We start from the raw sequence: 25739 nt of genomic DNA, 5'->3' as shown, positions 1-25739 counted from the left end.
ACAGTGTCAAATGGTCCAGAGAGACGAAAGTCTGAGTCGTCAATAGGGATGCCATCACTGCGAGCGTCCGTCATACAGGATATGAGGTATGAATTACCTACCACTGTACCTGTACATTACGATGTGTCATAGGTTGTTGGTAATATCTCACAAATTAATCCATGTGAGTCAACAATTTGTTTTGTTATTTGCTGTTATATTTCTAACCTCCTCACCTTCTCTATCACATCTCCACACCTCCCTTTCTCAGGCACATCCAGAGTATGGGGGAGATAAAGACTGATGTGGGCAGAGCGAGGGCCTGGATCCGTCTTTCTCTGGAGAAGAAGCTACTCTCCCAACACCTCAAACAGCTGCTGTCCCGCCAAGCCTTAACCAAGTACGCACGCACGCACACACACATACAGTTGAAGTCGGAAGTGTACATACACTTAGGTTGGAGTCATTAAAACTAGTTTTTCAACCACCCCACAAATTTCTTGTTAACAAACTCTCGTTTTGGCCACTTGGTAAGGACTCCTAATTTTTCCAACATTTGTTTACAGACAGGTTATTTCACTTATAATTCACTGTATCACAATTCCAGTGGGTCAGAAGTTTACATACACTAAGTTGACTGTGCATTTAAACAGCTTGGAAAATTCCAGAAAATGATGTCATGGCTTTAGAAGCTTCTGATAGGCTAATTGACATCATTTGAGTCAATTGGAGGTGTACCTGTGGATGTATTTCAAGGCCTACCTTCAAACCCAGTGCCTCTTTGCTTGACATCATGGGAAAATCAAAAGAAATCAGCCAAGACTTCAGAAAATAAATTGTCGACCTCCACAAGTCTGGTTCATCCTTGGGAACAATTTCCAAACGCCTGAAGGTACCCCATTCATCTGTACAAACAATAGTACGCAACTATAAACATCATGGGACCACACAGCTGTCATACTACTCAGGAAGGAGACGTGTTCTGTCTCCTAGAGATGAACGTACTTTGGTGCGAAAAGTGCAAATCATACCATGTGAAGATGCTGGAGGAAACCGGTACAAAAGTATCTATATCCACAGTAAAACGAGTCCTAAATCGACATAACCTGAAAGGCCGCTCAGCAAGGAAGAAGACACTGCTCCAAAACCGCCTTTAAAAAGCCAGACTACGGTTTGCAACTGCACATGGGGACAAAGATCGTACTTCATGCAGAAATGTCCTCTGGTCTGATGAAACAAAAATAGAAATGTTTGGCCATAATGACCATCGTTATGTTTGGAGGAAAAGGGGTGGCTTGCAAGCTGAAGAACACCATCCCAGCCGTGAAGTACGGGGGTGGCAGCATCATGTTGTGGGGGTGCTTTGCTGCAGGAGGGACTGGTGCACTTCACAAAATAGATGGCATCATGAGGAAGAAAAATGATGTGGATATAATGAAGCCACATCTCAAGACATCAGTCAGGAATTTAAAGCTTGGTCGCAAATGGGTCTTCCAAATGGGCAATGACCCCAAACATACTTCCAAAGTTGTGGCACAATGGCCTCAATCCCATAGAACATTTGTAGGCAGAACTGAAAAAGCGTGTGCGAGCAAGGAGGCCTACACATCTGACTCAGTTACACCAGCTTTGTCAGGAGGAATGGGCCGGAATTCACCCAACTTATTGTGGGAAGCTTGTGGAAGTCTACCCGGAACATTTGACCCAAGTTAAACAATTTAACAGCAATGCTACCAAATACTAATTGAGTGTATGTAAACTTCTGACCCACTGGGAATGTAAATAAAAGCTGAAATAAATTATTCTCTCTACTATTATTCTGACATTTCACATTCTTAAAATAAAGTGGTGATCCTAACTGACCTAAAACAGGGACTTTTTACTCGGATTAAATGTCAGGAATTGTTAAAAGAATCTGAGTTAATGTATTTGGATAATGTGTATGTAAACTTCCGACTTCAACTGTACACACACACACACACACACACACACACAATATTATTCACATTGACAGTGTCGAAGCCATGGTTAATGTGTATTAAGTGTGTGTTGTGGTGTTTCCAGGAAGTTGTATAAGCGCTACGCCTTCCTGCGCTGTGAGGAGGAGAAGGAGCAGTTCCTGTTTCACCTGCTCTCCCTCAACACTGTCGACTACTTTTGTTTCACCAGTGTCTTCACCACCATCAGTGAGTAGGACTTCAACATAACCACAATTCAACATCAATATGACCATAATATAACCACTAATTTACCTCATCCTATACAGAACACAGTCACATCATAAGATGGTTGACTAATTCTATTTCACCGGTGCCATTACCTCGATCAGTCTGCACACTAGCTAAAACAACTTAACTAGAAGTCAACCACTTTAACTTACCACAAGTCACCCACAGCAAATCGTTCCACTCCGCTACTGCGGAGAGGATGGATGGTAGGCTTTGGAGAGTCTTAACTGGTGTGCTTGCCTTGGCCTATCACTGTTTTCCATGGAGGTTCATGTAGATGGATAGGAATATAACTTGGATCAATGGCAGAGATGGTGTTAACCTGAATAAAGCATGAGGCTATGAGCATGTAATCAAAGATTGAAAGCAGGGTTACATTATTCACATAGCAGTTTGCACTGAACCAGCACCCGAGTAGTTTCTCCCTTTTACACACTCTCACACACACACACACACAACACACACACACACACACACACACACACACACACACACACACACACACACACACACATCACCAATAGCCCTGGGTTAGCTTTCTCTGGAACCCTTGCCTGCCGTTAGGCAAAACTGTGATAATTTTTTTATAGTGAAATTCATAAATGTATTATTACTCTAAAGCAGTGCAATCCACTGAAATCTCCCTGATTTAGTTTGCCCTTGTTATATTTAACTATAAAACTATGAATACATGTATTATTTCTGTGTTGCACTGAGAGGGACTGTACTACTTTGTTTTGTCCCTGTAGTGATCCCGTACCGCGCCGTCATCATCCCCATCAAGAAGCTGAGCAACGCCATGACGACCTCCAACCCGTGGGTGTGTGTGTCGGGTGAGCTGGGTGACTCGGGCGTCAGGCAGATCACCAAGAACATCCTGGAGATGACCTTCGATGTGAGTCTGAACTATGATCCAACAGCCAGGGCCCCTACTCCTCCTCTCATGTCTCTGTGACGTTCTGCAGCAAGGTTACATCAGCATCGATTGATGGTTTTGCTGAGACCATCACTGAGTCATTGTTCGCTGCCCACCGGGGTGAAGTGGGTGGCTGTTCCCTTTTTGTGGCATGAACTCACGCATGGTCTCATAAGGCAGAAGACTCTAACTCGCTCTCTACCATTCCATACTTACTACTAATCCCCTATCTCCTCATTCACTCGTTCATTTATCCATTCATTCATCTTTGTGTGACTATTTGCTCTGATACCTTCCACTCAAAGCCGGGGTTGATGAATTAGAAGTAGGGTTCATGTAGCTGATTCCACTAGATATTGGAAGTATGCTTGAATAGTAGTTAACACTGTGAGATGCTGCCAGGCACAATGAGCGAATGGACCCAGACTTCCCGTTTGTCCTCTTTCCTACCTGCTTCCTCTCAGGAAGTGCATGATTCTACCTACTGAGCCTATTCATAGTCTCTACCGTTCTGAGTGGTGCCGTGTTCACTAGTGGTGGGTGGTAGCTCTTTGTGGCTTTGTGAGTGGTTTGGGGGATGGCTAACTGTTCAGTATAGCTCTGTGGACCATCTCTCTAGAGAAGCTTTGCTACTATGGTGGTGGTTTGGGTACGCGCCTGGTTTGTAGCCTGGTGAAGGGTAGTCTACCAGAACCCAGCATCCCAAGTCCATCCATTCCCACTCGTGCTGTCCATCATGTCCTAACACATGTCTTCATCTCCCCAGTCTGCTTTCAGGCCACACACTCACATCGACGCCATGTTCAAGGTTAGAAACGTCATCTCCCTCTCCTTCCCTCCCTCCTTCTCTCCACCGGACCCATTTGTATCATCCCAGGCTCAATGTTCACGGTGTACCATAGACTCCAGGGTCGTATTCATTGGGAACCAAACGGAAGAAAACTGACTGAAACGGGGGAGGGGCTACCTGAAGTTGTCCAATAACAAACACTCCTATTTCTGTTATCCGTTGCAAAACATTTTGCTACAGTGTGCCCTAATGAATACGACCCAGCTCTCTCTCTCTCTCTGGGTTGAGGGCTTCGTCAACGATGGGTTGGTCTGTGTACCATCTGTTGGTCATATGGTATTCATGGTGTTCTACATTTATGAAGGGGTATGTGTTTGTTCTTGAATGCCACTTTGTGTATTTTAGCATTACATGAACATTTCCTTGACATGGTGCTGATGTTATGCATGTCACTCAATGCACCAAGCTCACCTTCAACTAAAAGGTCTGGAAAGGGGACGCAACTTTCCCCTAAGTGGCATTCAAGGGCATATTGTAGGAATACTCACCTGTCATTGGCTGTGCATTGGTCTAATGTCAACTTTTTTAGTTGATCAATTGGATAGATGAGTAGGACTAGATTTTATCGAGGACGACACTGCATAGTTATAGAATTAGCAGTCATACTGTTGTTAACAAATTATTTCTGAATTATCATTGTGAATTAACATTAAAAAAACATGTAATGACATCTTGATGCTGATTCTTCTCTCTCTTGTCTCTCTCTATAGTGTCAAAACCTGGGTAAGCTGACTACAGTCCAGTTGGGTCATGATAACTCTGGGCTGCTGGCTAAATGGTTGGTGGACTGTGTCATGGTCCGCAACGAGATCACAGGACACACCTACAAGTTCCCGTGTGGGCGGTGGCTTGGCAAAGGCGTGGACGATGGCAGTCTGGAGCGCGTTCTGATTGGTGAGCTGGCGTTGCCCAACGCCGATGAGGATTTTGGGAGAGGGTGTCGCACGCCTGACATGCAGCATTCGCCGGGTCAGACCAGACGCGTCAGCATCACCTCGATGGGAGGACGCGGATACAGTGAGTAACACCCCTTCATGACATAACATAACCAATACCTGATTTACTGTTGACAACTTTAGATGTTCACTTTTTGTCTCCTCTCGCTCTTCCGTTACAGAGCCCACCTCAGCTCAAATCCAGGAGGCCATCGGCGAGGCAGTGAATAGCATCTGCAAGCACTTCCACAAGCCTGAGAAAGAGGTGTGTGTGGTAGAGAGAGAAAGTGCGAGACCGACTGAGATAAAAAAAATAACAAGCACCTGCTCCATGTTCTCCATTAAATCTGTTAATTTGAGTTCAGACAGTGAAGGATCTGTATAATAGGTTTTTGACTGCTGCAGCACTCTCCTCATCTGGCAGGTTAATAGTCTCTCTGAGGTGCTCTGTCTGGGAAGGATGTCAGGACAGAGAGCAGATGCTGTTTCTCTTTCATTATAAACACGATGAACTCATTCTAGTGCTTAACAATCCCCTCAACCCCCTGTCTGCACACTCTCTCTTTAAATATACTCTTATTCTCTCTGTAGAATTACTCTCTCTGTGCTCCCCTCCGGCTTTTCTCCCTCCCTCCCTCCCTCCCTCCCTCCCTCCCTCCCTCCCTCCCTCCCTCCCTCCCTCCCTCCCTCCCTCCCTCCCTCCCTCCCTCCCTCCCTCCCTCCCTCCCTCCCCCTCCCTCCCCCTCTCTCTCCCCCTCTCTCTCCCTCTCTCTCTCTCTCCCCCTCTCTCCCCCTCTCTCTCTCCCTCTCTCTCCCCCTCTCTCTCCCTCTCTCTCCCCCCTCCCTCCCTCTCTCTCTCCCCCTCCCTCCCTCTCTCTCTCCCCCTCCCTCCCTCTCTCTCTCCCCCTCCCTCCCTCTCTCTCTCCCCCTCCCTCCCTCTCTCTCTCTCTCTATTAGTAGCCCAGGCCACTAATAGACCCCTATTGAAGCAGCAATAGGATAGAAAGAGACCACACACACCCCAGCCACGAGCTGTTATCTCCCTTACCGTCAGGCAGACGGTATCAGAGCATGAGGTCTGATACCAACAGGCTCAGAGACAGTTTCTCTCTATGAGACAGCAGACTGCTGAACGCTTGAAGTGGATTGACCACCTGCTCTGTTTCTCTGCACTTTAATCAATCATCACAACTGCTGCTACCAGACTCTTATTATACTGCTACATTTATACAGTGGCCCCCCATCTGCCCCTTCTCCAATACACATGGAAATATTGTACTAAAAATGGTGCCTTCCTGTATCATTCTTATGCTAAAATGTTTATTCTATTCTACTGCTATTTACTTTATGTTCGTATTCTTTTACTATTTCTTATTGTTGTTGCGTTGTCGAAGGACCCTGCAAGTAAGCATTTCGTTGGACAATGTACACCATGCGTATCCCGTATATCCGACTAATAAAACTTGAAACAAGTCTAAACCCCTGGAGAGAGCCGTTAACTCAGCATCTACATTAGTTTAACTGGAGGAATAGTATAGCATTAGCCGCAGCTAATAAAGGGCCTTCAGAGGGAAAAGGCCTTTATAGTGCTGTATAAATGCTCTACACTGTCACAGGCTGGTTAACTCTGTGAGGGGGAATATGACAACAGTGTTTCTTAACCTGTTGAGGAGAATAAAGGGAATGTTGAGTTGATTTTAAGTGAACGTTTCACTGTCTCTAGTTGGTGCTTCAAACAGGTAGTGTTGCATCATGTTTGTTGTTGAGAATCAACAAACGGTACCTTTTTTTTCGTCTCAAAGGTTAATGAAATGATACTACAGGTCTCTATCTGAAACGCTCCCTCCCTCCTTCTCTCCAGAGGGGCAGTCTGACCATCCTGCTGTGTGGTGAGGTCGGTCTGGTCGGGGCTCTGGAGCTGTTCTTCCACAACGGCTTCAAGTCCGCCCGCCTCTTCCAGAAGACCGTCTTTGTCTGGGACTTTGTGGGTGAGTGGCCTACCTACACACCGCTGCCTCCATCTAGTGGAATGACCTAGAAATACCACACATTTCTCCCTCCGTATGATGCATTGAGATGGATTGAGGGGTTATTCTTCTTCTATGAAGGTGCTAAACGTGAACCCGCTGTCCATCTTTATGGTAGGATTCTAGATCTTTGTGATAGGCTTCCCTCTAGTGGTGACAACTGGGATATCGCATACTGAACTTCCCCAATGGAAATAAAGTCGTCCGTTAAAAAGTCCCTTTGATACTCAAAGTAACCCTGCGGGTAGCTGCTTCAGCTGTCGTATGAAATGGCTGCTTCATCCTCTTATTAATATTCATAACACAGCTTTTGACTGATATGATGAAGGATATGAGAGGATGGTTTCCGTAGAGCACTTTACTTGTACAGATCAAAGGTTCAAATACAACGGAGGGAGAAAGAGTGAACCCCTGTAGACTAGACATACTATTTTAGCTCTAAATAAATCAATCCAAAAAATGTGTGTATATATATATATATATATATATATATAAAGCTCTTTTTAGCAGTTGTTACAAAGTTCTTCTACAGTAGACCTTACCTCCATGTCCCCTCTTCCTGTTCTCCTCCTCTGCCCCCACCTCCCTAACATATCTCCTCCTCTACAGAGAAGGCGGTGGCTTACATGGAGTCAGCAGACCAGATGGGGGACATGCAGGAGACTGCTGAGCCCATGGGCCTGACCTGTGTCTCTCTCTGTCACTATGTCAGTGCCATCAACTCCTCGCCCAGGAACATTGGCAAGGACGGCAAGTTCCAGCTGCTTGTCTGCCTGGGGGCCAGGTGAGGGCGCCACTCACACACAGTGAGACAGAGGTGGGGCTGCTGAACTGTGCTGTAGTTGTTATTGGCACAAAGCATCCAGAGGGCTGTATTGGGAATCAACATCACACTTCTGAAAAGTCTCATTGGTGACATGGAACCAGCTGTTTAGCAAACATACTCCTAATGATCTTCTCTCGCTCCTATCTATCTATCTAGAGATCGTCTGCTGATTCAGTGGCTCCCTCTGTTGGTGGAGTGTCCAGTGATCCAGCGGATGTACGAGGAGTCTGCTCTGCTGCGGGACCGGACCACAGTCAACGCTCTCATCGCTGTCCTGCAGACCCTCCACGACTTCCCCATCACCCTGGAGGCCTCGCTTGTCAAGGGCATCGACCTTTAACCCCTACCGCACAGCCTGCTGGGAAACCACCCAGCCCGTGACTACATTACCCACAAACCCTTGCTCTGTTCCCTTTTGCCCTTTCACTGTTGTTGTTGTTGAGGCATGCTTCAGCTGATTCACTCTGGGAAAAGTCACCTCCTAGGGAGGAAGTAGGAAGTGAGGACTATGTAAAGAGACGAGATGGTTCGCTACCAAAGCAATCAATTCCACTGCTGCAGAGCAGAAGCTTGGGCTTTGGATCATTGAGTGATGATGCAGTATTATTATTACATAGCTTGTGGTTTTGAAAAATATCCTTTTTGATATTTAATAAGAAGGGACCGTTTTTAAAGAAAACCCATGGATGTTTCACTATGTGCTAGATGTGTGTAGCCCACTGTAGGTAGCTCTTCAATGGACACTTAACCTGTGTGATGGAGATCCTATCTCTCTGTCTGCTGGATCCTGCTCTAACTTCAGCTAGCGTTAGCAAGCATGCCTGTGGGTCATAGTCAGCCAGGAAAAAGGAAACAAAAACAGAAGGTGGCTGTTTGGGCCTGCTGCCTCTCCATAGTCTCTGCACTGGGAATATCTGTGGGTGAAACCTCATCATTTGGATGAAGATGACAACAAAGGAAAGGAGAACTGGATTTATCTGCTTTCAGCACTACACTGAGTTGTGTGTAACGCAGATTTTTGATTGGATTTTGGCTCATTTCTCTGTTGGACTGGATTCACCTACTGTGTTGGACTGAACATTTGCTCTGCTTTGAGATTGGCTAGCAGATCTTGGTGGACACAACCACTGCACTGGATTGGATAGGTCTTTCCTAGGAGGACAGCAGCTTTTCTAGGGTTGCGTGGACATTCCAACCAAATTACCGGCATTGACCTGACCCTATTTCAAACTGTGTGTGTGCTTGTGTATGTACAGAGTGTCCAAAACCATTAAGAACACCTTCCTAATATTGAGATTTGGGGCACCTCCCCCTTTTGCCCTCAGAACAGCCCGAATTCATCGGTGCATGGACTATACAAGGTGTGACATTTTCCACAGGGATGCTGGCCCATGTTGACTCCAATGCTTTCCACAGTTGTCAAGTTGGCTGGATGTCCTTTGGGTGGTGGACCATTCTTGATACACATGGGAAACTGTTGAGCGTGGAAAAACCCTACAGTATTGCAGTTCTTGACACGAACCAGAGCGCCTGGCACCTGCTACCATACCTTCAAAGAACTGTAAATATTTTGTCTCGCACATTCACCCTCTGAATGGCACACGTACATAATCCATGTCTCAAATGTCTCAAGGCTTAAAAATCATTGTTTAACCTGTTTCCTCCCCTTTATCTACACTGATTGAAGTGGATTTAACAAGTGACATCAATAAGGGATCATAGTTTTCACCTGGATTCACCTGGTCAGTAAATGTCATGGAAAGAGCAGGTGTTCTTAATGATTTGTACACTCAGTGAATGTGTTCTCCTGTTATTTTTATATTATGAATTGTAATGGTCAATGAATTCAATTTCATCCTGGTTTCTGTCATGCACAGTTTGTGTGTGTGTGTGTGTGTGTGGTCTGTCAGATCTGTGTGATTGTTGATCTCAAATGGACATTTTAGGACAGTTTCCTAATCTTGACAAGCATCACTCTGTGTGGTATTGAAATGTTCCAGCCCCTTATTTAATGTGATACATGTGAAATACACTGGAATATAAAACAATTGCAATAAGAACCTAACCATACGACCCCTAATGATGTATTTATCATAAATGCCTCAAACCTTCCTATGATAAGTGGTTATTTTCTGGTGAGTGTTAACTCCTTCTGGGACTATTTCTAGCTGGTTGTATTTTTCAATCTAAAATAGATCTCTTGCCACTTTTTCAATCTACCTTGATGAACATGTTCCTATATTTCTGTAACAACAAGTGTAAATATGACGTTTATGCATGTATACTAAAAAAAGGGTGATCAAAATACCAGACAATGGATTTGAACCCAACCAAAAGGGAAAACAACTGACAGATTCCTAATCACAATTTTAACTTAGTGTTTCAACCACAGTACTTATGGTTAGTTTTTTTCCCAGTATTAACCCAGAAAAGGACAGAGCATTTGTTTTTAATGTTCTGATTTGATGTATTTATTCTTATAAACTGTGGTAGTGATCAAGAAACTTTAAGACACTGTTTGCGACCGGGGCAAAGAGCCGCCTGTGAAAAATTTGGAAATTTCATTCTGTATGTTGATCCTTGTGACTTTCCTTCTGTAACATTCACAGTTTGGTCCTGCGACTAGGTTCCTACTGTCTTATGTATCACGGATTCCAACAATAACAAACCTATCTACCTGTATGTATAAGAAGCCACAAACATAGGAGGATGATCGACCATATGTATAGGTGTTTTTAGTGCATTGCTGTGAGAAAGGTGTCTGTCTAGTGGAGAGAGAATAGGGTCCCTCTTTGCATCTCCTAAAGGGCTACTTCATGCGGTGTACTCTGCTACTCAGCTGTATACTTTCTCTTAACACACTGCTACAGCTAGACTCATTCAGTAGTCCTGTACTTTACTTCTGTCTTTGTTACATAAACCTGTGTAACCCCCCCCCCCTCCCCGGTGGAATATCCGTCCTAATGTTACCAGGTAGGCAATGCTACTACTGAACCTTTCCTTTCCCACAAGTGCAGATATAAACTGTATGTCCAGTGGGAGGAGGTCATGTCATGAATGGAGTCCTATGTTCATATAAGAGTCAATGATCACTGTTCTGTTCTGATATTTATGATGCGCTTCATTAAACATTTGCTCAATATGTTAAACTGTTTACTGTGTGTGTGTGTGCGTGCGCCCGCCCAGCCCTCAGGTAAAACTACATGTCCATTGTGATACTGAATCACCTCTATGGTTGGAGATGACATCTGATCCTCATGAGAATTCAATGGTAAACAATATAACGTTTTACTCATTGAACAACTTCTGATTCCTGTTTCACTACCAAAACAATTATTTTTAAATACATGGTACATACTGTTATTTTACGACTATTTTCTAGTTGAATTACATTTTCATTTTTTGTTTATTGCATTTTTACTATTTATTTCAAAATACGCATTATTTACTGTTTTTTTCCTTCAAAATAATAGTCTAACGATCTACTGTGCTCCACGTACCACACGTAGCCTACCTACAGACATGCTGCCACTATAGTTTTTAGTAGTCACGCCTCCTTTCTTCGATTCACAGCGCACAGATTTCAACTGGACCCCCCATTTCCCGCGTAATTCCCCTCCTTGTATGGGCAAAACAATGTAGACGCAGTCCAAACGACAGTTTCGTATGTAAATTGGTTTGATTGAAGAAAATCAGAAAATGGTGGAGTTGCCAAACGCGCATGCGTAAACATTTATAATACTCCTGGGAGAATCGCAAATGTGCGCTCCTCGCGTCCTCTCTTGCTTTCCTCAAAACCCATTGGATGAGAAAGCCAGAGGTTTCGTCCCTCCGACATTTTCCTCCAATGGGTTTTGAAAAGGAGGTGAGGAGAGAGGACGCGAGCAAATGCATTTGAGATTCTCCCCCAGACACGCAAGTAAAACGGAAACATCCGAACGGTGTATTCATTTTTACATGCGTTTAAATAGCCTACTAACGACGTCTTTTATCATCTTTACAACTCATTCATCATTGACTGTAACTCAAGGTAAGGACATTACTTTGCCAAACAGACGACCAATTATATTTAAAACAGTCTTCACACTATGTGCTGAAGTTATTCGAGGATGTAGGCTATTTAACGGGATTAAATATATCGGTAAACTATGAAAACCTTTTTAATATCCTATATTGTTTTGAACTTTTTGACGAGTTAACTAATGTGTTTTACTTCAGTGTTTGGCAGCCAATGACAAGCACTGGGAATTGTATTCGTGTTAATATGCGCGCTCCTTTCTTCTGCTTGGCATTTGGTGTCCGGTGACAAGGAATGCTCACATTCCTAGATCAGGACTAGAGTCCTACAAATGTTTGTTTCTGTGCAACTCAACCATTGTAACCCGCACTGTTTTAATTAGTTAGATGTATTGTTTTTTCAGTTAACTTATTGATGTTATGTAGGCTGGTTTCGTTTTCAAAATACCCCGTACTGCCGCATCAACAAAACCTTTACATGCAAACGGTGTAGGCTACTTGACTACGAGTTAACAATTTCGTTGTGATTTATCAAATGACAATTCCAATCTGAGTGAAAGACTGGGTGTCGTTTGAGTGACATGTGGGTGTGTGGCTCTGCGCCAAACATGCCACTGGGTCTCCTTTCAATATTGTTCAACCCTGGAACTTGTTTGCATGAATGGACTGTTCAGGTCTGATATCCTTTATTTCACACTTGTATTAATACAATTCCTAAATGTAAGTAGCAAACAGCTTCTCTGAAAATGTGCATGTTTACAGTCCGGCCATGGGTTTGGAACCTTCCCATTGACGCATAATTATTCGGGAAACAGAGATTTAGTCATGCAGAAAGATGCGGTGTTAAGTGACACTTTGTATCAAGTAGTTGTTTTACGAACTCTTTGACGCAGCATTCGTACTCGTAAGCTGGTCAAATTGTGTCTTAATATGGATGCTGCATGGGAACCAGAGGGGACCATGCTTTCTCCGTGGGTGGTAATGATCGATGTACATTCTCGACGCATGTAGGGCTTTTAAACAAACAAACAAAATATTCAATAAACCAGTCGACAATGCAGTGGTTGTTACATTTGATCTAATTATTGATGAAAAAAACGACTCAAGGCAGATATTTTGATCGTAGTAAATTTCGCAAGCACGCCACGGGTTCAGTGTACAGTCGGCTCCATGCCGCCCGCCTGCATCCTTCGAAGCATGTTGCCATTTTCGAGTTAGGCGATAGGCCCTACGTCAGAGCTGGTATTATACAATCGTTTGTGCCGTTCAAGATTTACGACCAGTCCCACTGACCATATTTATGGCTTTTACGGTGTGATATTTGTTGTTTCTAAGTAGGCTATTCAATTCACCGTCTTTAGCTTAACATTTTTGCATGATGAAACACAGCCTCAATCACGATGTATCAACTCCCTTTTATCGATTTTCATATCATAATCGGCTCTGTGACCACTGACATTTGAGCATCACATGGATGCTGCCACATGCCAGCATCCCTGCCATAGGGAGTCAGGACCACATGGCTTTTCGTTGCGTCAGCACTGCGGTTGCATAACAGCGTCGCTGTACATGGCCAGGCTGTCCTGTTCTGGTCTCATTGACGTGATGACGGATATCCTAGTTCTCTCTGTCTGGGATGCAATGCTAGCGTTAAGGGGGCTCGTCTCCACAGCATTGTGTGACGCAGGCCTATGACTGTGTATTATGTTCATAGTAATGCATGAACAGGGCCATATCTGTGTACTGCTTTTCTATACAACTAAAACACTCCAGAATGCTGTTTGAAGAACAGCAAAAATGACTCGGGCCATTAGCTTGGCTGCTGTAGGTTGTTTCACCTCAGTCAATCTACAAATACAGCCTATTAGCTATACAATTGTAATGTTCAGCTGGGAAATGTGAGAAATTATTCATACTTTAGCATCGGATGAAATTAGAATTTATTACATTTTATACAACTGTATTGATTGCATTTTAATGTAGGCCTATAAGGGAAGATATTTGAATTTAAAACTTTTTTTTAAAGCTTAACTTTTTTGAGAATATTATTAGATTCTCAGGGGACCGCCCCAAATGAGGCACTGACTCCCAAGTTTAGGATCCACTGTACTAACCTCTGAGTGCTTCCTCTCTCTCTGTCTTTGCGTTCTCTTGCATGCATTGCACATGCCTCAGCCTCACCACTGAGTGCCACATCACTTTCTCTCAGTAGCCTACTTACTCTCTTTATAGCAAAGTTATGAGGACTTAGTAGTAGGGTTGCAAAGGGTCAGAAACTTTCCAGAAAATGTCCATGGGAAGTTAAGCCAGGGAATTTTGCAAAAATGTATCTGAAAAGTTAGTTTATAACAGTGAATTTTTGTTGTGGTATACACAAGGCAATTCTAGGTCTTGTGGCATATTCTGGTTAAACTATCCCCAATTGCAACCCTCTGCATGCACAGTGCATTCTTCCATCACATGTACAGCTGATTCTCAAGATCTTGCATACTAATGATATGCTATTGAGCCCACACTACTGCACTGGAGGACTACATGCTTTCTGGTAAGTTTTTATTACGATACTGGGTGGGGTGAAAATATTTTGACTTTTTTTCTTAACTAGCAAAGTGTGTTTTGATCATTTATAACTTAACAATTTCTGCTAGTTAGATTTTTCTACCATGTGGGTTTTAGCTTGCTTGAGCCTGAAACCATGAGTGTTAATTCACCGGTTTCCATGCATGTTTCATTTTAAAACGTTTATCTTACAAATGAGTTGTTTAATCTAACTGCTTAACTATTTATCTGTACATGGAATTGTATTTGAGTTTATTAAAACTTTTTTTGTCTTTTTACAGAAATGCCACAGGCACTGATGTGTGGAGACATCTCACTGCAGCTAATATAGAAGGAAAGCTGTGTACATTTGCAAATGCTGTGTGAAATCATATGTGAAGAATGCAAGAAAGATGCAGAATCATCTGGCCAAGTGCATAAAGTTCCCCCAGTGCTCACAACAAGCAACCTCTGACAAAGTCCCTCTACTTCTATTCAAGGTGAAAATGATGAATCAGACAGACACCTTAACGATAGCAACAGCTCATGGTCCTCCTGGAATCAGAAGTGTGTTTGACTCAATGGAGGACCGTAGTCAGAGAAATGCTGATGAATGTCTTGCTCAAGCTGTGTATGCAACTGGTTCACCTCTGATGCTCACAGACAATGTGTATTGGAAGAGATTTCTGAAAGTTCTTTGCCCAGCATACACCCCTCCAACCAGACATGCTTTATCTACTCATTGGCTGGTTGCAGAGTTCAATAGAGTTCAAGTGAAGGTCAAGCAAATCATAGAGAAAGCAGACTGTATAGTAAACACCTCTGATGTGTGGTCGAATGCTGGTGGACAAGGAATAATTGACTACATCATCTCCACCCAACCAGTATTTTACAAGAGCACAGACACAAGGGACAACAAACACCAGTCTTTACATTGCAGATGAGCTGAAGGCAGTCATCAATGACCTTGGACCACAGAAGGTATTTGCACTGGTGACGGACAATGCTGCGAACATGAAGGCTGCTTGGTCTAAAGTGGAGGACTCCTACCCTCGCATCACACCCATTGGCTGTGCTGCTCCTGCATTGAATCTGCTCCTCAAGGACATGGCACTGAAGACAATGTATACACTCTACACAAGAGGCAAGGAAATGGTTAGGTATGTGAAGGGTCATCAAGTTATAGCCGCAATCTACCTCACCAAGCAAAGTGAGAAGAATAAGATCACATTGAAGCTGCCTAGCAACACCTGTTGGGGTGGTGTTGTCATGTTTGACAGTCTCCTGGAGGGGAAGGAGTCTCCAAGAAATGGCTATATCAGTCTGCCAATATGCACAGCCCCAAGAGGATCCTCCTGGATGATGTGTTTTGGGAGAGAGTTGTAAGCAGCAAACTTCCTGAAACCTATAGCAGTAGCCATTGCACGGATTGAGGGAGACAATGCCATCCTGTCTGATGTTCAGACTCTGCTTGCAGATGTAACAGAAGAAATTAAGCGTGAAGACTTCTGCCTGAAGCCCATACATGCCGCAGCGTATATGTTGGACCCTAAGTATGCTGGCAAGAGCATCCTGTCGGGTGCAGAGATCAACAAGGCTTATGGTGTCATCGCTACTGTGTTTCGGCACCTTGGTCTGGATGAGGGCAAGGTTCTTGGCATTCTGGCGAAGTACACTTCCAAGCAAGGGCTTTGGGATGGAGATGCAATATGGCAGTCTTGCCAACACATCTCATCAGCCACCTGGTGGAAGGGACTGGCTCTGAGGCTCTTTCCCCTGTTGCCTTGAAACTCCAAATCCCACCAACCTCAGCGAGCAACTGGTCTTTGTTTTTAGAACACACACACCAAAGCACGCAGCAGGCTGACCAATACAAGGGTTGAAAATTTGTTGGCTATCTGGGAAAATTTGAGGCTTTTTTGAGCCTGACAATGAGCCATCCTCAAGGTTGGAAAGGGACAGTGAGGAGGCCTCAGTCTGTTCAAGAGGTGGACGTCCAGGGAGAAGACATGGAAGCCTGAGAGAAAGACAACCAAAGCTTTAGTTTCTAGACTCATTTTACAGATGTATGTTAAAAACGTTTTTGGGAGATGTGATGGATCATCATTCAACATTCCCCTTTGTTCAGTGAGATCATCCCATGTGAAGAGTCAACTCATCTGAATCAAGTTCAATTTGTAACTAAACAATTGTTTTTATTTCTATTGGAAGGATTTAATCATTTGCAATGATGTCTACTTATGAGAAGGTTTGTTTGTCTCCATATGGTATATGAATTTGCATATATTCCCACGGAAAGTTTCCACCTCTGAATATTCCCAAAAATGTGAAACCCTACTTAGTGTGTGTGTATATGTAGATATATATATATATATATATACTGCTCAAAAAAATAAAGGTAACACTAAAATAACACATCCTGGATCTGAATAAAAATTCTCATTAAATATTTTTTTCTTTATAGTTGAATATGCTGACAACAAAATCACACAAATTATCAATGGAAATCAAATTTATCAACCCATGGAGGTCTGGATTTGGAGTCACACTCAAAATTAAAGTGGAAAACCCCACTACAGGCTGATCCAACTTTGCTGTAATGTCCTTAAAACAAGTCAAAATGAGGCTCAGTAGTGTGTGTGTGGCCTCCACGTGCCTGTATGACCTCCCTACAACGTCTGGGCATGCTCCTGATGAGGTGGCGGATAGTCTCCTGAGGGATCTCCTCCTGGACTAAAGCATCCGCCAACTCCTGGACAGTCTGTGAGGTCTTGCATTAGGAGGAACCCAGGGCCAACCGCACCAGCATATGGTCTCACAAGGGGTCTGAGGATCTCATCTCTGTACCTAATGGCAGTCAGGCTACCTCTGGCGAGCATATGGAGGGCTGTGCGGCTCCCCAAAGAAATGCCGCCCCACACCATGACTGACCCACCGCCAAACCGGTCATGCTGGAGGATGTTGCAGGCAGCAGAACGTTCTCCACGGCGTCTCCAGACTCACGTGTGCTCAGTGTGAACCTGCTTTCACCTGTATAGAGCACAGGGCGCCAGTGGCGAATTTGCCAATCTTGGTGTTCTCTGGCAAATGCCAAACGTCCTGCACGGTGTTGGGCTGTAAGCACAACCCCCATCTGTGGACGTCGGGCCCTCATACCACCCTCATGAAGTCTGTTTCTGACCGTTTGAGCAGACACATGCACATTTGTTGCCTGCTGGAGGTCATTTTGCAGGGCTCTGGCAGTGCTCCTCCTACTCCTTGTACAAAGGTGGATGTAGCGGTCCTGCTGCTGGGTTGATGCCCTCCTAGGGCCTCCTCCACGTCTCCTGATGTACTGGCCTGTCTCCTGGTAGCGCCTCCATGCTCTGGACACTACGCTGACAGACACAGCAAACCTTCTTGCCACAGCTCACATTGATGTGCCATCCTGGATGAGCTGCACTACCTGAGCCACTTGTGGGTTGTAGACGCCGTCTCATGCTACCACTAGAGTGAAAGCACCGCCAGCATTCAAAAGTGACCAAAACATCAGCCAGGAAGCATAGGAACTGAGAAGTGGTCTGTGGTCCCCACCTGCAGAACCACTCCTTTATTGGGGGTGTCTTGATAATTGCCTATAATTTCCACCTGTTGTGTCTTCCATTTGCACAACAGCATGTGAAATTTATTGTCAGTGTTGCTTCCTGGACAGTTTGATTTCACAGAAGTGTGATTGACTTGGAGTTACATTGTGTTGTTAAAGTGTTCCCTTTATTTTTTGAGCAGTGTATATTCCACAGTTGAAGTTTACATACACTTAGGTTGGAGTCATTAAAACTTGTTTTTCAACCACTCCACAAATTTCTTGTTAAGTCAGTTAGGACATCTACTTTGTGCATGACACAAGTAATTTTAACAATTCTTTACACAGATTATTTCAGTTATCACATAGTGAATTATAATTATCACAATTCCAGTGGGTCAGAAGTTTACATACCCTAAGTTGACTGTGCCTTTAAACAGCTTGGAAAATTCCAGAAAATTGTCATAGCTTTAGAAGCTTCTGATAGGCTAATTGACATAATTTGAGTCAATTGGAGGTGTACCTGTGGATGTATTTCAAGGCCTACCTTCAAACTCAGTGCCTCTTCGCAAGTATAAACACCATGGGACCACACAGCCGTGATACTGCTCAGGAAGGAGACATGTTCTGTCTCCTAGAGATGAACGTACTTTGGTGCGAAAAGTGCAAATCAATCCCAGAACAGCAGCAAAGGACCATGTGAAGATGCTGGAGGAAACGGGTACAAAGTATCTATATCCACAGTAAAACGAGTCTTATATTGACATAAACAGGAAGGCCGTTCCGCAAGGAAGAAGCCACTGCTCCAAAACTGCCATAAAGAAATCAGACTACGGTTTGCACGTGGGGACAAATACCATACTTTTTGGAGAAATGTCCTCTGGTCTGATGAAACAAAAATGGAACTGTTTTGCCATAATGACCATCGTTATGTTTGGATGGAAAAGGGGGAGTCTTGCAAGCTGAACACCATCCCAACCGTAAAGCACGGGGGTGGCAGAATCATGTTGTGGGGGTGCTTTGCTTCAGGAGGGACTGGTGCACTTCACAAAATAGATGACATCATGAGGGAGGACAATTACGTGGATATATTGAAGCAACATCTCAAGGCATCAGTCAGGAAGCTAAAGCTTGGTTGCAAAGGGGTCTTCCAAATGGACAATGATCCCAAGCATACTTCCAAAATTGTGGCTGATTTTTCTTTTGATTTTTACCATGATGTCAAGCAAAGAGGCACTGAGTTTGAAGGTAGGCCTTGAAATACATCCACAGGTACACCTCAAATGATGTCAATTAGCCTATCGGAAGCTTCTAAAGCCATGACATTTTCCAAGCTGTTTTAAGGCACAGTGAACTTAGTGTATGTGAACTTCTGACCCACTGGAATTGCGATTACAGTGAAATAATCTGTCAAACAATTGTCGGAAAATTACTTGTCATGCACAAAGATGTCCTAACAGACTTAAACATTTGGAGTGGTTGAAAAACAAGTTTTTAATGACTCCAATCTGGGTGTAGTTAAACTTCTGACTTGAAATGTGTGCGTGCGTAATCTATATATCAGCTGGTTTAGGAGTTCTAGTCAGAACCCTTCAACAACCATAATAGAAGTCTCTGCCGGCAGCTAGCCTCCTGACTGACACGTAAGAAACTTCTTGCCAATTGTGTAGTCATTCTTCAAGAGTTTGTTTTTGTTTGGGTGGACAGGAGTCGCAGGACTGTTTTAAACTGTCCTTTTTTTTTCAAATTAGAAAAAATCAAAGTCGTTCTGTATTTACAGCCGTGTGTGAATTATGAAGACTGTTATTCCATGCTGTTGTGAACTGAACTCATGAGATGGTTCTAGGACTGTTAACTCTTATGAACAGTGGACCTTTGAATAAAAACAGTCAACCTACCTGTATAGTGTTGAATCAGTGAGTAAGCTATCCTCCGCGAAATAGACAGGTGTGCCATCATAATCCTGGCCAAATTACATATCATATCCACAGATTTTTACAAACATATCTATGTAAATTATCATTGCTTCATTTCCCCCATCCTGTGTGTTCCAGATGTTTGGCTTCCACAAGCCCAAGATGTACCGGAGCCTAGACGGTTGCTGTATCTGTCGGGCCAAATCCTCCAGCTCCCGCTTCACCGACAGCAAGCGCTATGAGAGGGACTTTCACAGCTGCTTTGGGTGAGTGGACCACTCCTCTATACACTGGCTCAGACCCAGACCCTGGGCAGATCTAGCTCTCAGCCTCCCTCTGCAGCTCAACTCTGGGGGTAGAGAGGTCTGAGGCCTTCAGACTTTCTGTCAGATTTGGACAAATACAGAAATTGTAAATGTTTTAGGATTCTTGTCAGTGTTCATTTTCATGACTATAAGTCACTGTAATGCAATTAGATGTTCATTCTGTTTTGGAAACAGTTTTGTTTTAACTCCCAGTGCAATAACTTAAATAATTGAGTCTTTTACCCTAGGAGTTTATCAAACTAGGACACATTTCCCTTTTCATCTCATTAAATAAGTATTTTTGTATAAAACCAGAATTGAAAGAGTTTTACATCCTCACCTTGTCACTTTGCCTCTCCGCTATTGGCCGGGCCAGTATGCGTCGGTTCATTGCTATGGTAACCGGTGAAGTAAGTCAACAGGAGAAGCGTTCTAGCAGAAAATAGCTCTGACCGACTCGCACTGACTGGAGCAGGGATAATAATAACCATACGCTGAGCTTCAAGACTGTAATCATTCATTCTTTCTCCCCTATAATTTTCCCTCCAGGCTGAGTGAGGTGCGTTTTGGGGAGATCTGTAATGCCTGTGTTCTCCTGGTGAAAAGGTGGAATAAACTACCAGCTGGCTCCATAAAGAACTGGAATCATGTAAGGCCTCTCAGAATCCATCCATACTCCCATCCACTCTCAGTATTCCATATAAGTCTTAAACAACACTATTACTGGGAGTGACTGACGTAACACCTGTAGGCATATAATAACCGCTTTTCCTTAGATACAGTACATTGTTTATTTGCTGCCCTATAGGCCATTCTATACATTGATGCAGTTACCTTTGAAGCAGACATCCACTCATCTGTCACTCAACCCTTCTCTCCTGTGTCACAGGTTGTTGATGCTAAAGGTTCTGGGTCAAGCTGGAAGATGACAGTGAGGTCCAAGAAGATGAAGAGGCGAGCCAGGCCAAGTCAGATCAGCCGAGTGCAGAAGGAGCTCAAGAGACGCAGTAAGCAGATGATACTCTGTGCTCGGCTATGCTGCCTTGTGCAGTGTAAACTTTGGGGTTTCAAAAGTAAATGGATCTCAACTCTTCTCTCCATTATTTGTCCTGCCTAAACGGCTGTGAAACAAGAGACCTTGATTGATATTTCTGGACTAATTCCAAAATAAATATTACAGATGTTTACCTGAACCATGACTGCTATGTTATGAATAAGTTGAGATGAGTTTCTGATTGTGCCCTGCCCCCCACAGACTCTGACGCCCACAGCACCACCTCCAGTGCCTCCCCTGCCCATTCTCCCAGCTACAGCAACCAATCAGACGAGGGCTCGGACATGGAACTCTCACCTGGTGCCACCCACTCGCCAGTCTTCTCTTTCCTGGACCTCACCTACTGGAAAAGGTAATGGCTAGGATGGTGGAATCGGTCATTTATCAGGCCCCAAACGGACAGAAACTAATGAGGAACTACCTGAACCTTTCCAATGAGAAACCATTTTTCTGTTGCAAAATGCCTTGCTACGGTGTACCCAAATGAATGCAACCCATGTTATACTCGACCAGTTTTGGTTCAGATGCTGTATTTCCTCATTTTAATGCATAATTAACTCCATAGCCCCATTTAATCCTCCTTCATGGCACATTTGTTTGATTTGGTTTACTCTCTCACTATAGTGCTTTGCTGTCTTGACTGTCCTCTGTGGGTTTTAGGCAGAAGGTGTGCTGTGGCATCATCTACAAGGGACGCTTCGGAGAGGTACTCTTAGACCCCCACCTCTATAAGCCCTGCTGCCAGAAGAAACAACAGCATGAGCCAGAGGAGCAAGCACAGGCGAGCAGAGCGAACGTAATGAGCCCCACACCACCAAACATCCCACTCACTCCCCCAGGTCAAAGATGAGGGGCGGAGGAACAGTGGGGATTTGATGTCATAACGTCTCACAGACACTCTACAGAAGTCAGGTGGAGACCATTGGGATTTTATGCCGTTCTGGAGCGCTCGCAAGACAGTCTTCTGGGATTGCTTTCTATTCACGGGCAGCTGGACTACTTCTAAAATGTTGCGTTCTGTACCAGGAGGGCAAGGTTTGTTTATTTTATATCTGTTAACAATGATGGACTCTTGCCCCCCCCCCTTCTCTCTGAGTGCTATGAGATTGTGAATATTCACAATTTGTTTTCAATATAAAATGCTGGATCCACTAAAGCTGTATGAGAGATGGAGACCTCTGGAACTGTACCTTTTTGTAGTAGGATAGAGCCATATCCATTAGGATAGAGAACAGCCTTCTACACTCTGCCTTCTCCTGTCCTGTACCCCATACACACACTGGGTCTGGTCACTTTCTGAAAGGATTTATTCTCTTCTTTTTTTTAGCTTGTCCTTCCCTTAATCAACATGGTCATTGATCAGACTCCTAATAAAGGGTAAAGCTGTAGAAATTTGGCAAAATCAATTTGTCAGAGTTGTGGGAAGCAATTCAGCTTTTTTTTGTTGTGTTTTAAAAAAAATCTGACCAGAGCCTTATTCTTCGAGGTTTCTTTGTTAAAGGGACACGTCTACACAACCAATGTCATATCCAGCCTTGATTGTGCACCGGGTGTACTCTCTGATATATTAATACTATACTCTTTCCAGTGCACATTTTAACATTTGATATTGTAATATGTAAGGCCAGTGATATTGTTCCGTGTCTTTGGATGTACATACAAAGCACATTCAAACGTTTGAGGGAGCCTATAGTGTGCCCTATAGCGCTCTCGATCGCCAGTCCTCACCTGAACCAATATAAGCTAAAAACCCACAAACTGACCTTGGAGCAGCACTTTTTGAGCACTTCCTATCTCAGTCTACAGACCAGTTCCATTTAGTTTCCTAGCCCCTTAGAGCATATCTGAAGGTGACGGTATAGTGGACACTTATTTATTCCTTTTTAGTTCTTTGAACACACACAGGGTTCCGGGAAGGGGCTATGGTGCTAAATGGAACGAGGCCTATGGATCCTCTTATGATGTCAAGAAAAGACTGGCGAGTGGGCCAACCAAAAAGCTTCCCTGGTTTTCTCCTATTGAGAATTTTGATGCCCTTTTAATTGTGCTTTAAGTTTGATGCCTTTCCAGAACTTTTTGAGTCCTGCACGATTCGGTTGTACAAATCCGTCTACATCTTTTGTAAGATGTTAGTGGTGAGATAACAACACTATTTTCGTCTGCCACTTGGCCTCTGGCGCAAATACTGTACAGTTCTGAATATTTTTTTGTATATAAGGGGGGCTACAATGTAATGAATAGATCGCAAAAATGTTCTTCTTAGTATTGTTATATATGTCCCATGACTGTCATGGATCTTGAGGGTGGTTCTATACAATTGACAGTACATGCCGTTAACCGAGAAAGCCCCTCCAACATCCCTCATGTAGGCTACTTTTGTCGTCACTTATTTCAAGAAATGTTTTCAAATTCTGTACCTCCTGCCCTATCCACTACTGTTCGTGTAATTTAAATATTCTTAAACCATGGTAATATTTTCTGAAACAGACATTTAATTTCTAAGCGTTTTATTCTCCATGTCAGTGAAATAGACTAGAGCCTGTATCAACATTGCATACTGGGGGGGTATTGTAGAGCTCTGGTCATGTATTTGTTCTGCTAGTATCTAGATGTGAAAGCTCACATGCCAAATTAACACATACTCATTATTGTGTGAACTCATGTTCAATTTACCATATTTTATTCTCTGCATCTGGTTAATATTATCACTGAGTGTACAAAACACTTCCTCTTTCCATGACAGACAGACCAGGTGAAAACTATAATCTCTTATTGTCCCCTGTTAAGTACACTTCAATCAATGTAGATGAAGGGGAAACGGGTTTAAATAAGGATTTTTAATCCTCGAGACAATTGAAATATAGATTGGGTGTGTGTGCCATTCAGGGGGTGAATGGGCGAGACAAAAGATTAGTTTCTTTGAATGGGGTATGGTAGTAGGTGCCAGGTGCTCTGGTTTGTGTCAAGAACTGCAACGCTGCTGGGGTTTTCATGCTCAACAGTTTCCCGTGTGTATCAAGAATAGTCCACCAACTGAAGGACATCCAGCCAACTTGAAACAACTATGGGAACTATTGGAGTCAACATGGGCCGGCATCCCTGTGGAAAGCTTTTGACTCCTTGTATAGTCCATTCCCTGACTAATTGAGGCTGTTCTGAGGGCAAAAGGAGGTGCAACTCAATATTAGGAAGGTGTTCCTAATGTTTTGTACTCTGTATGATGGCAGCTATTTCAACATACAGATGGTCACCATGGTTTGATCAAAGCTTTACTACAGAACCCTGTTTAATGTATTTATGTATAAAGGCATCAGACATGGACTAATATACTGATATAAAAAATGATGTTCCTTTAGATTCCTCTAATCTTCAGGTTTGATTGAATGTTAGGGAAAGTGGTCATTCCTCTGTTTAATTTATTTGTATTGTTTTTTGGGGGTTATTGTTGACTATTTTATAACTTTCTCCTGTAACTGCCATAACCTTTGTTCTATTAAAGTAGAGGGCCAATATTCAATTCACATTATGTAAAATGTTGCCATATACTGTGATATGGATTGTATCAAAACTATACTATTATTCATAGATTATGTTTGTAACCAAACTGTGTAATTCTCCTGAGATCTCCTATACGGCTGTAAAATGTGCTTATTTTATGTGGTAGTGCTACTCGCATGTGGTAGATATGCACTGTTATTTGACTTGGAAAGTCCCAATTATTTCTCCAAACACATTTTGTATTTTTTTATACACATTTGAATTTAAACTTGTTCATTAAATGTAGTTTGTCTAGTTTGGGTATCAGTCCCATTTTTCTCAATCTCTGGAATATGCCTCATTGTTTTGAAATAAATGTGTCTTTACACACAAGCCATGAACCTTCTTGAAGCTTTGTCCCTTTTAATCCAAGGATACAATAGCATGGCTAAAAAGTACAACTATAATGAAATTGAAAGAGGACGAGTACAGTGATTGTACTTCGACTATACTGTTTAAACCAGCCATCATGAAGACGTTCTATATTAGCCATAGAATATTACTATCATACTGTATTATAAAGGTGTGTGTGTCATCAGGAGTAATCAAAAACCCAATAAAGACCACCTGGAAAGAGGCAGGGCCATTCCTAGTATAAATGGTGCACACCTGTATTCATTAGGCCTCTTTCCACCAACCAAACTGGTTCAACAGAGTCCAAAATATGCTTGTATAGAAATGTAGTAATGGCTGTGGTGTGTAGCCCAAATGTTTATATTGTTTGTATTTAACTACAATGTTGTTTTTAACTACTTGGAGGCCATATTTAAAGCCTCAATCATTGCTATAGCCTGAGTGATGAACACTGATTGTTGCTAATTTTGTAGCAACCATGTAGAATCTTAAAGTTCAAGTATATTTCCTTTATTGCCCACGAGAAGATGCCCTGTTTTGACATGGTTTGTGTTTTTATAGTAAAACCATCTGTCATCATCCTCAAACAAACCATGTTTTTTCAGATCATATACATTTTTGAATAATGATGTATTGTGTGAAGTAGGTTAGTCTCTAGCCGTTTAGTTAACGGTAATCAAATGTCATATGCATTT

The 25739-nt window shown here is 43.1% G+C and overlaps 2 protein-coding genes across 14 annotated transcripts in view; both read left to right on the top strand.

Annotated features, from left to right (window-relative positions):
* The window catches only part of LOC112214294 (DENN domain-containing protein 5B-like), a 72268-nt gene extending 63159 nt beyond the window's left edge, over positions 1-9109 (top strand). For 4 of the 10 annotated variants that reach the window (XM_042298019.1, XM_042298022.1, XM_042298020.1 and 1 more), the window contains 10 exons: positions 5-86; positions 251-379; positions 2044-2165; positions 2957-3102; positions 3890-3931; positions 4684-4990; positions 5091-5173; positions 6770-6896; positions 7545-7719; positions 7918-9109. In XM_042298019.1, the coding sequence (XP_042153953.1) occupies positions 5-86; positions 251-379; positions 2044-2165; positions 2957-3102; positions 3890-3931; positions 4684-4990; positions 5091-5173; positions 6770-6896; positions 7545-7719; positions 7918-8101 (1397 nt within the window). In that variant the 3' untranslated portion in view covers positions 8102-9109. The remainder of the gene's footprint in view (positions 1-4; positions 87-250; positions 380-2043; positions 2166-2956; positions 3103-3889; positions 3932-4683; positions 4991-5090; positions 5174-6769; positions 6897-7544; positions 7720-7917) is intronic. The other 6 variants (XM_024372943.2, XM_042298026.1, XM_042298025.1 and 3 more) reach the window with 3 other exon arrangements.
* A 2488-nt stretch (positions 9110-11597) lies between these two features.
* Positions 11598-25031, top strand: LOC112214293 (SIN3-HDAC complex-associated factor). Of its 4 annotated transcripts, none has more exons than XM_042298017.1 (7): positions 11598-11791; positions 14619-14816; positions 19933-20060; positions 20649-20748; positions 20989-21172; positions 21355-21505; positions 21814-25031. In XM_042298017.1, the coding sequence occupies exons 2-7, from the start codon at positions 14730-14732 to the stop codon at positions 22001-22003; spliced, it is 840 nt and encodes a 279-aa protein (XP_042153951.1). In that variant the 5' UTR covers positions 11598-11791; positions 14619-14729; the 3' UTR covers positions 22004-25031. The 4 variants fall into 4 exon arrangements, with proteins under 4 accessions (XP_042153951.1, XP_024228706.1, XP_042153952.1 ...); XM_042298018.1 differs by having other exon boundaries at positions 11620-11791; positions 20989-21106; XM_024372938.2 differs by lacking the exon at positions 14619-14816 and having other exon boundaries at positions 11613-11791.
* The last annotated feature ends 708 nt before the right edge of the window (positions 25032-25739 follow it).

This window comes from Oncorhynchus tshawytscha, linkage group LG15 (assembly GCF_018296145.1).
Source record: "Oncorhynchus tshawytscha isolate Ot180627B linkage group LG15, Otsh_v2.0, whole genome shotgun sequence".
In the NCBI taxonomy this organism is placed as follows: Eukaryota; Metazoa; Chordata; class Actinopteri; order Salmoniformes; family Salmonidae; genus Oncorhynchus; species Oncorhynchus tshawytscha.
Note: the sequence above shows the minus strand (reverse complement) of the source record. Positions and strands in the feature narration are given on the sequence as shown.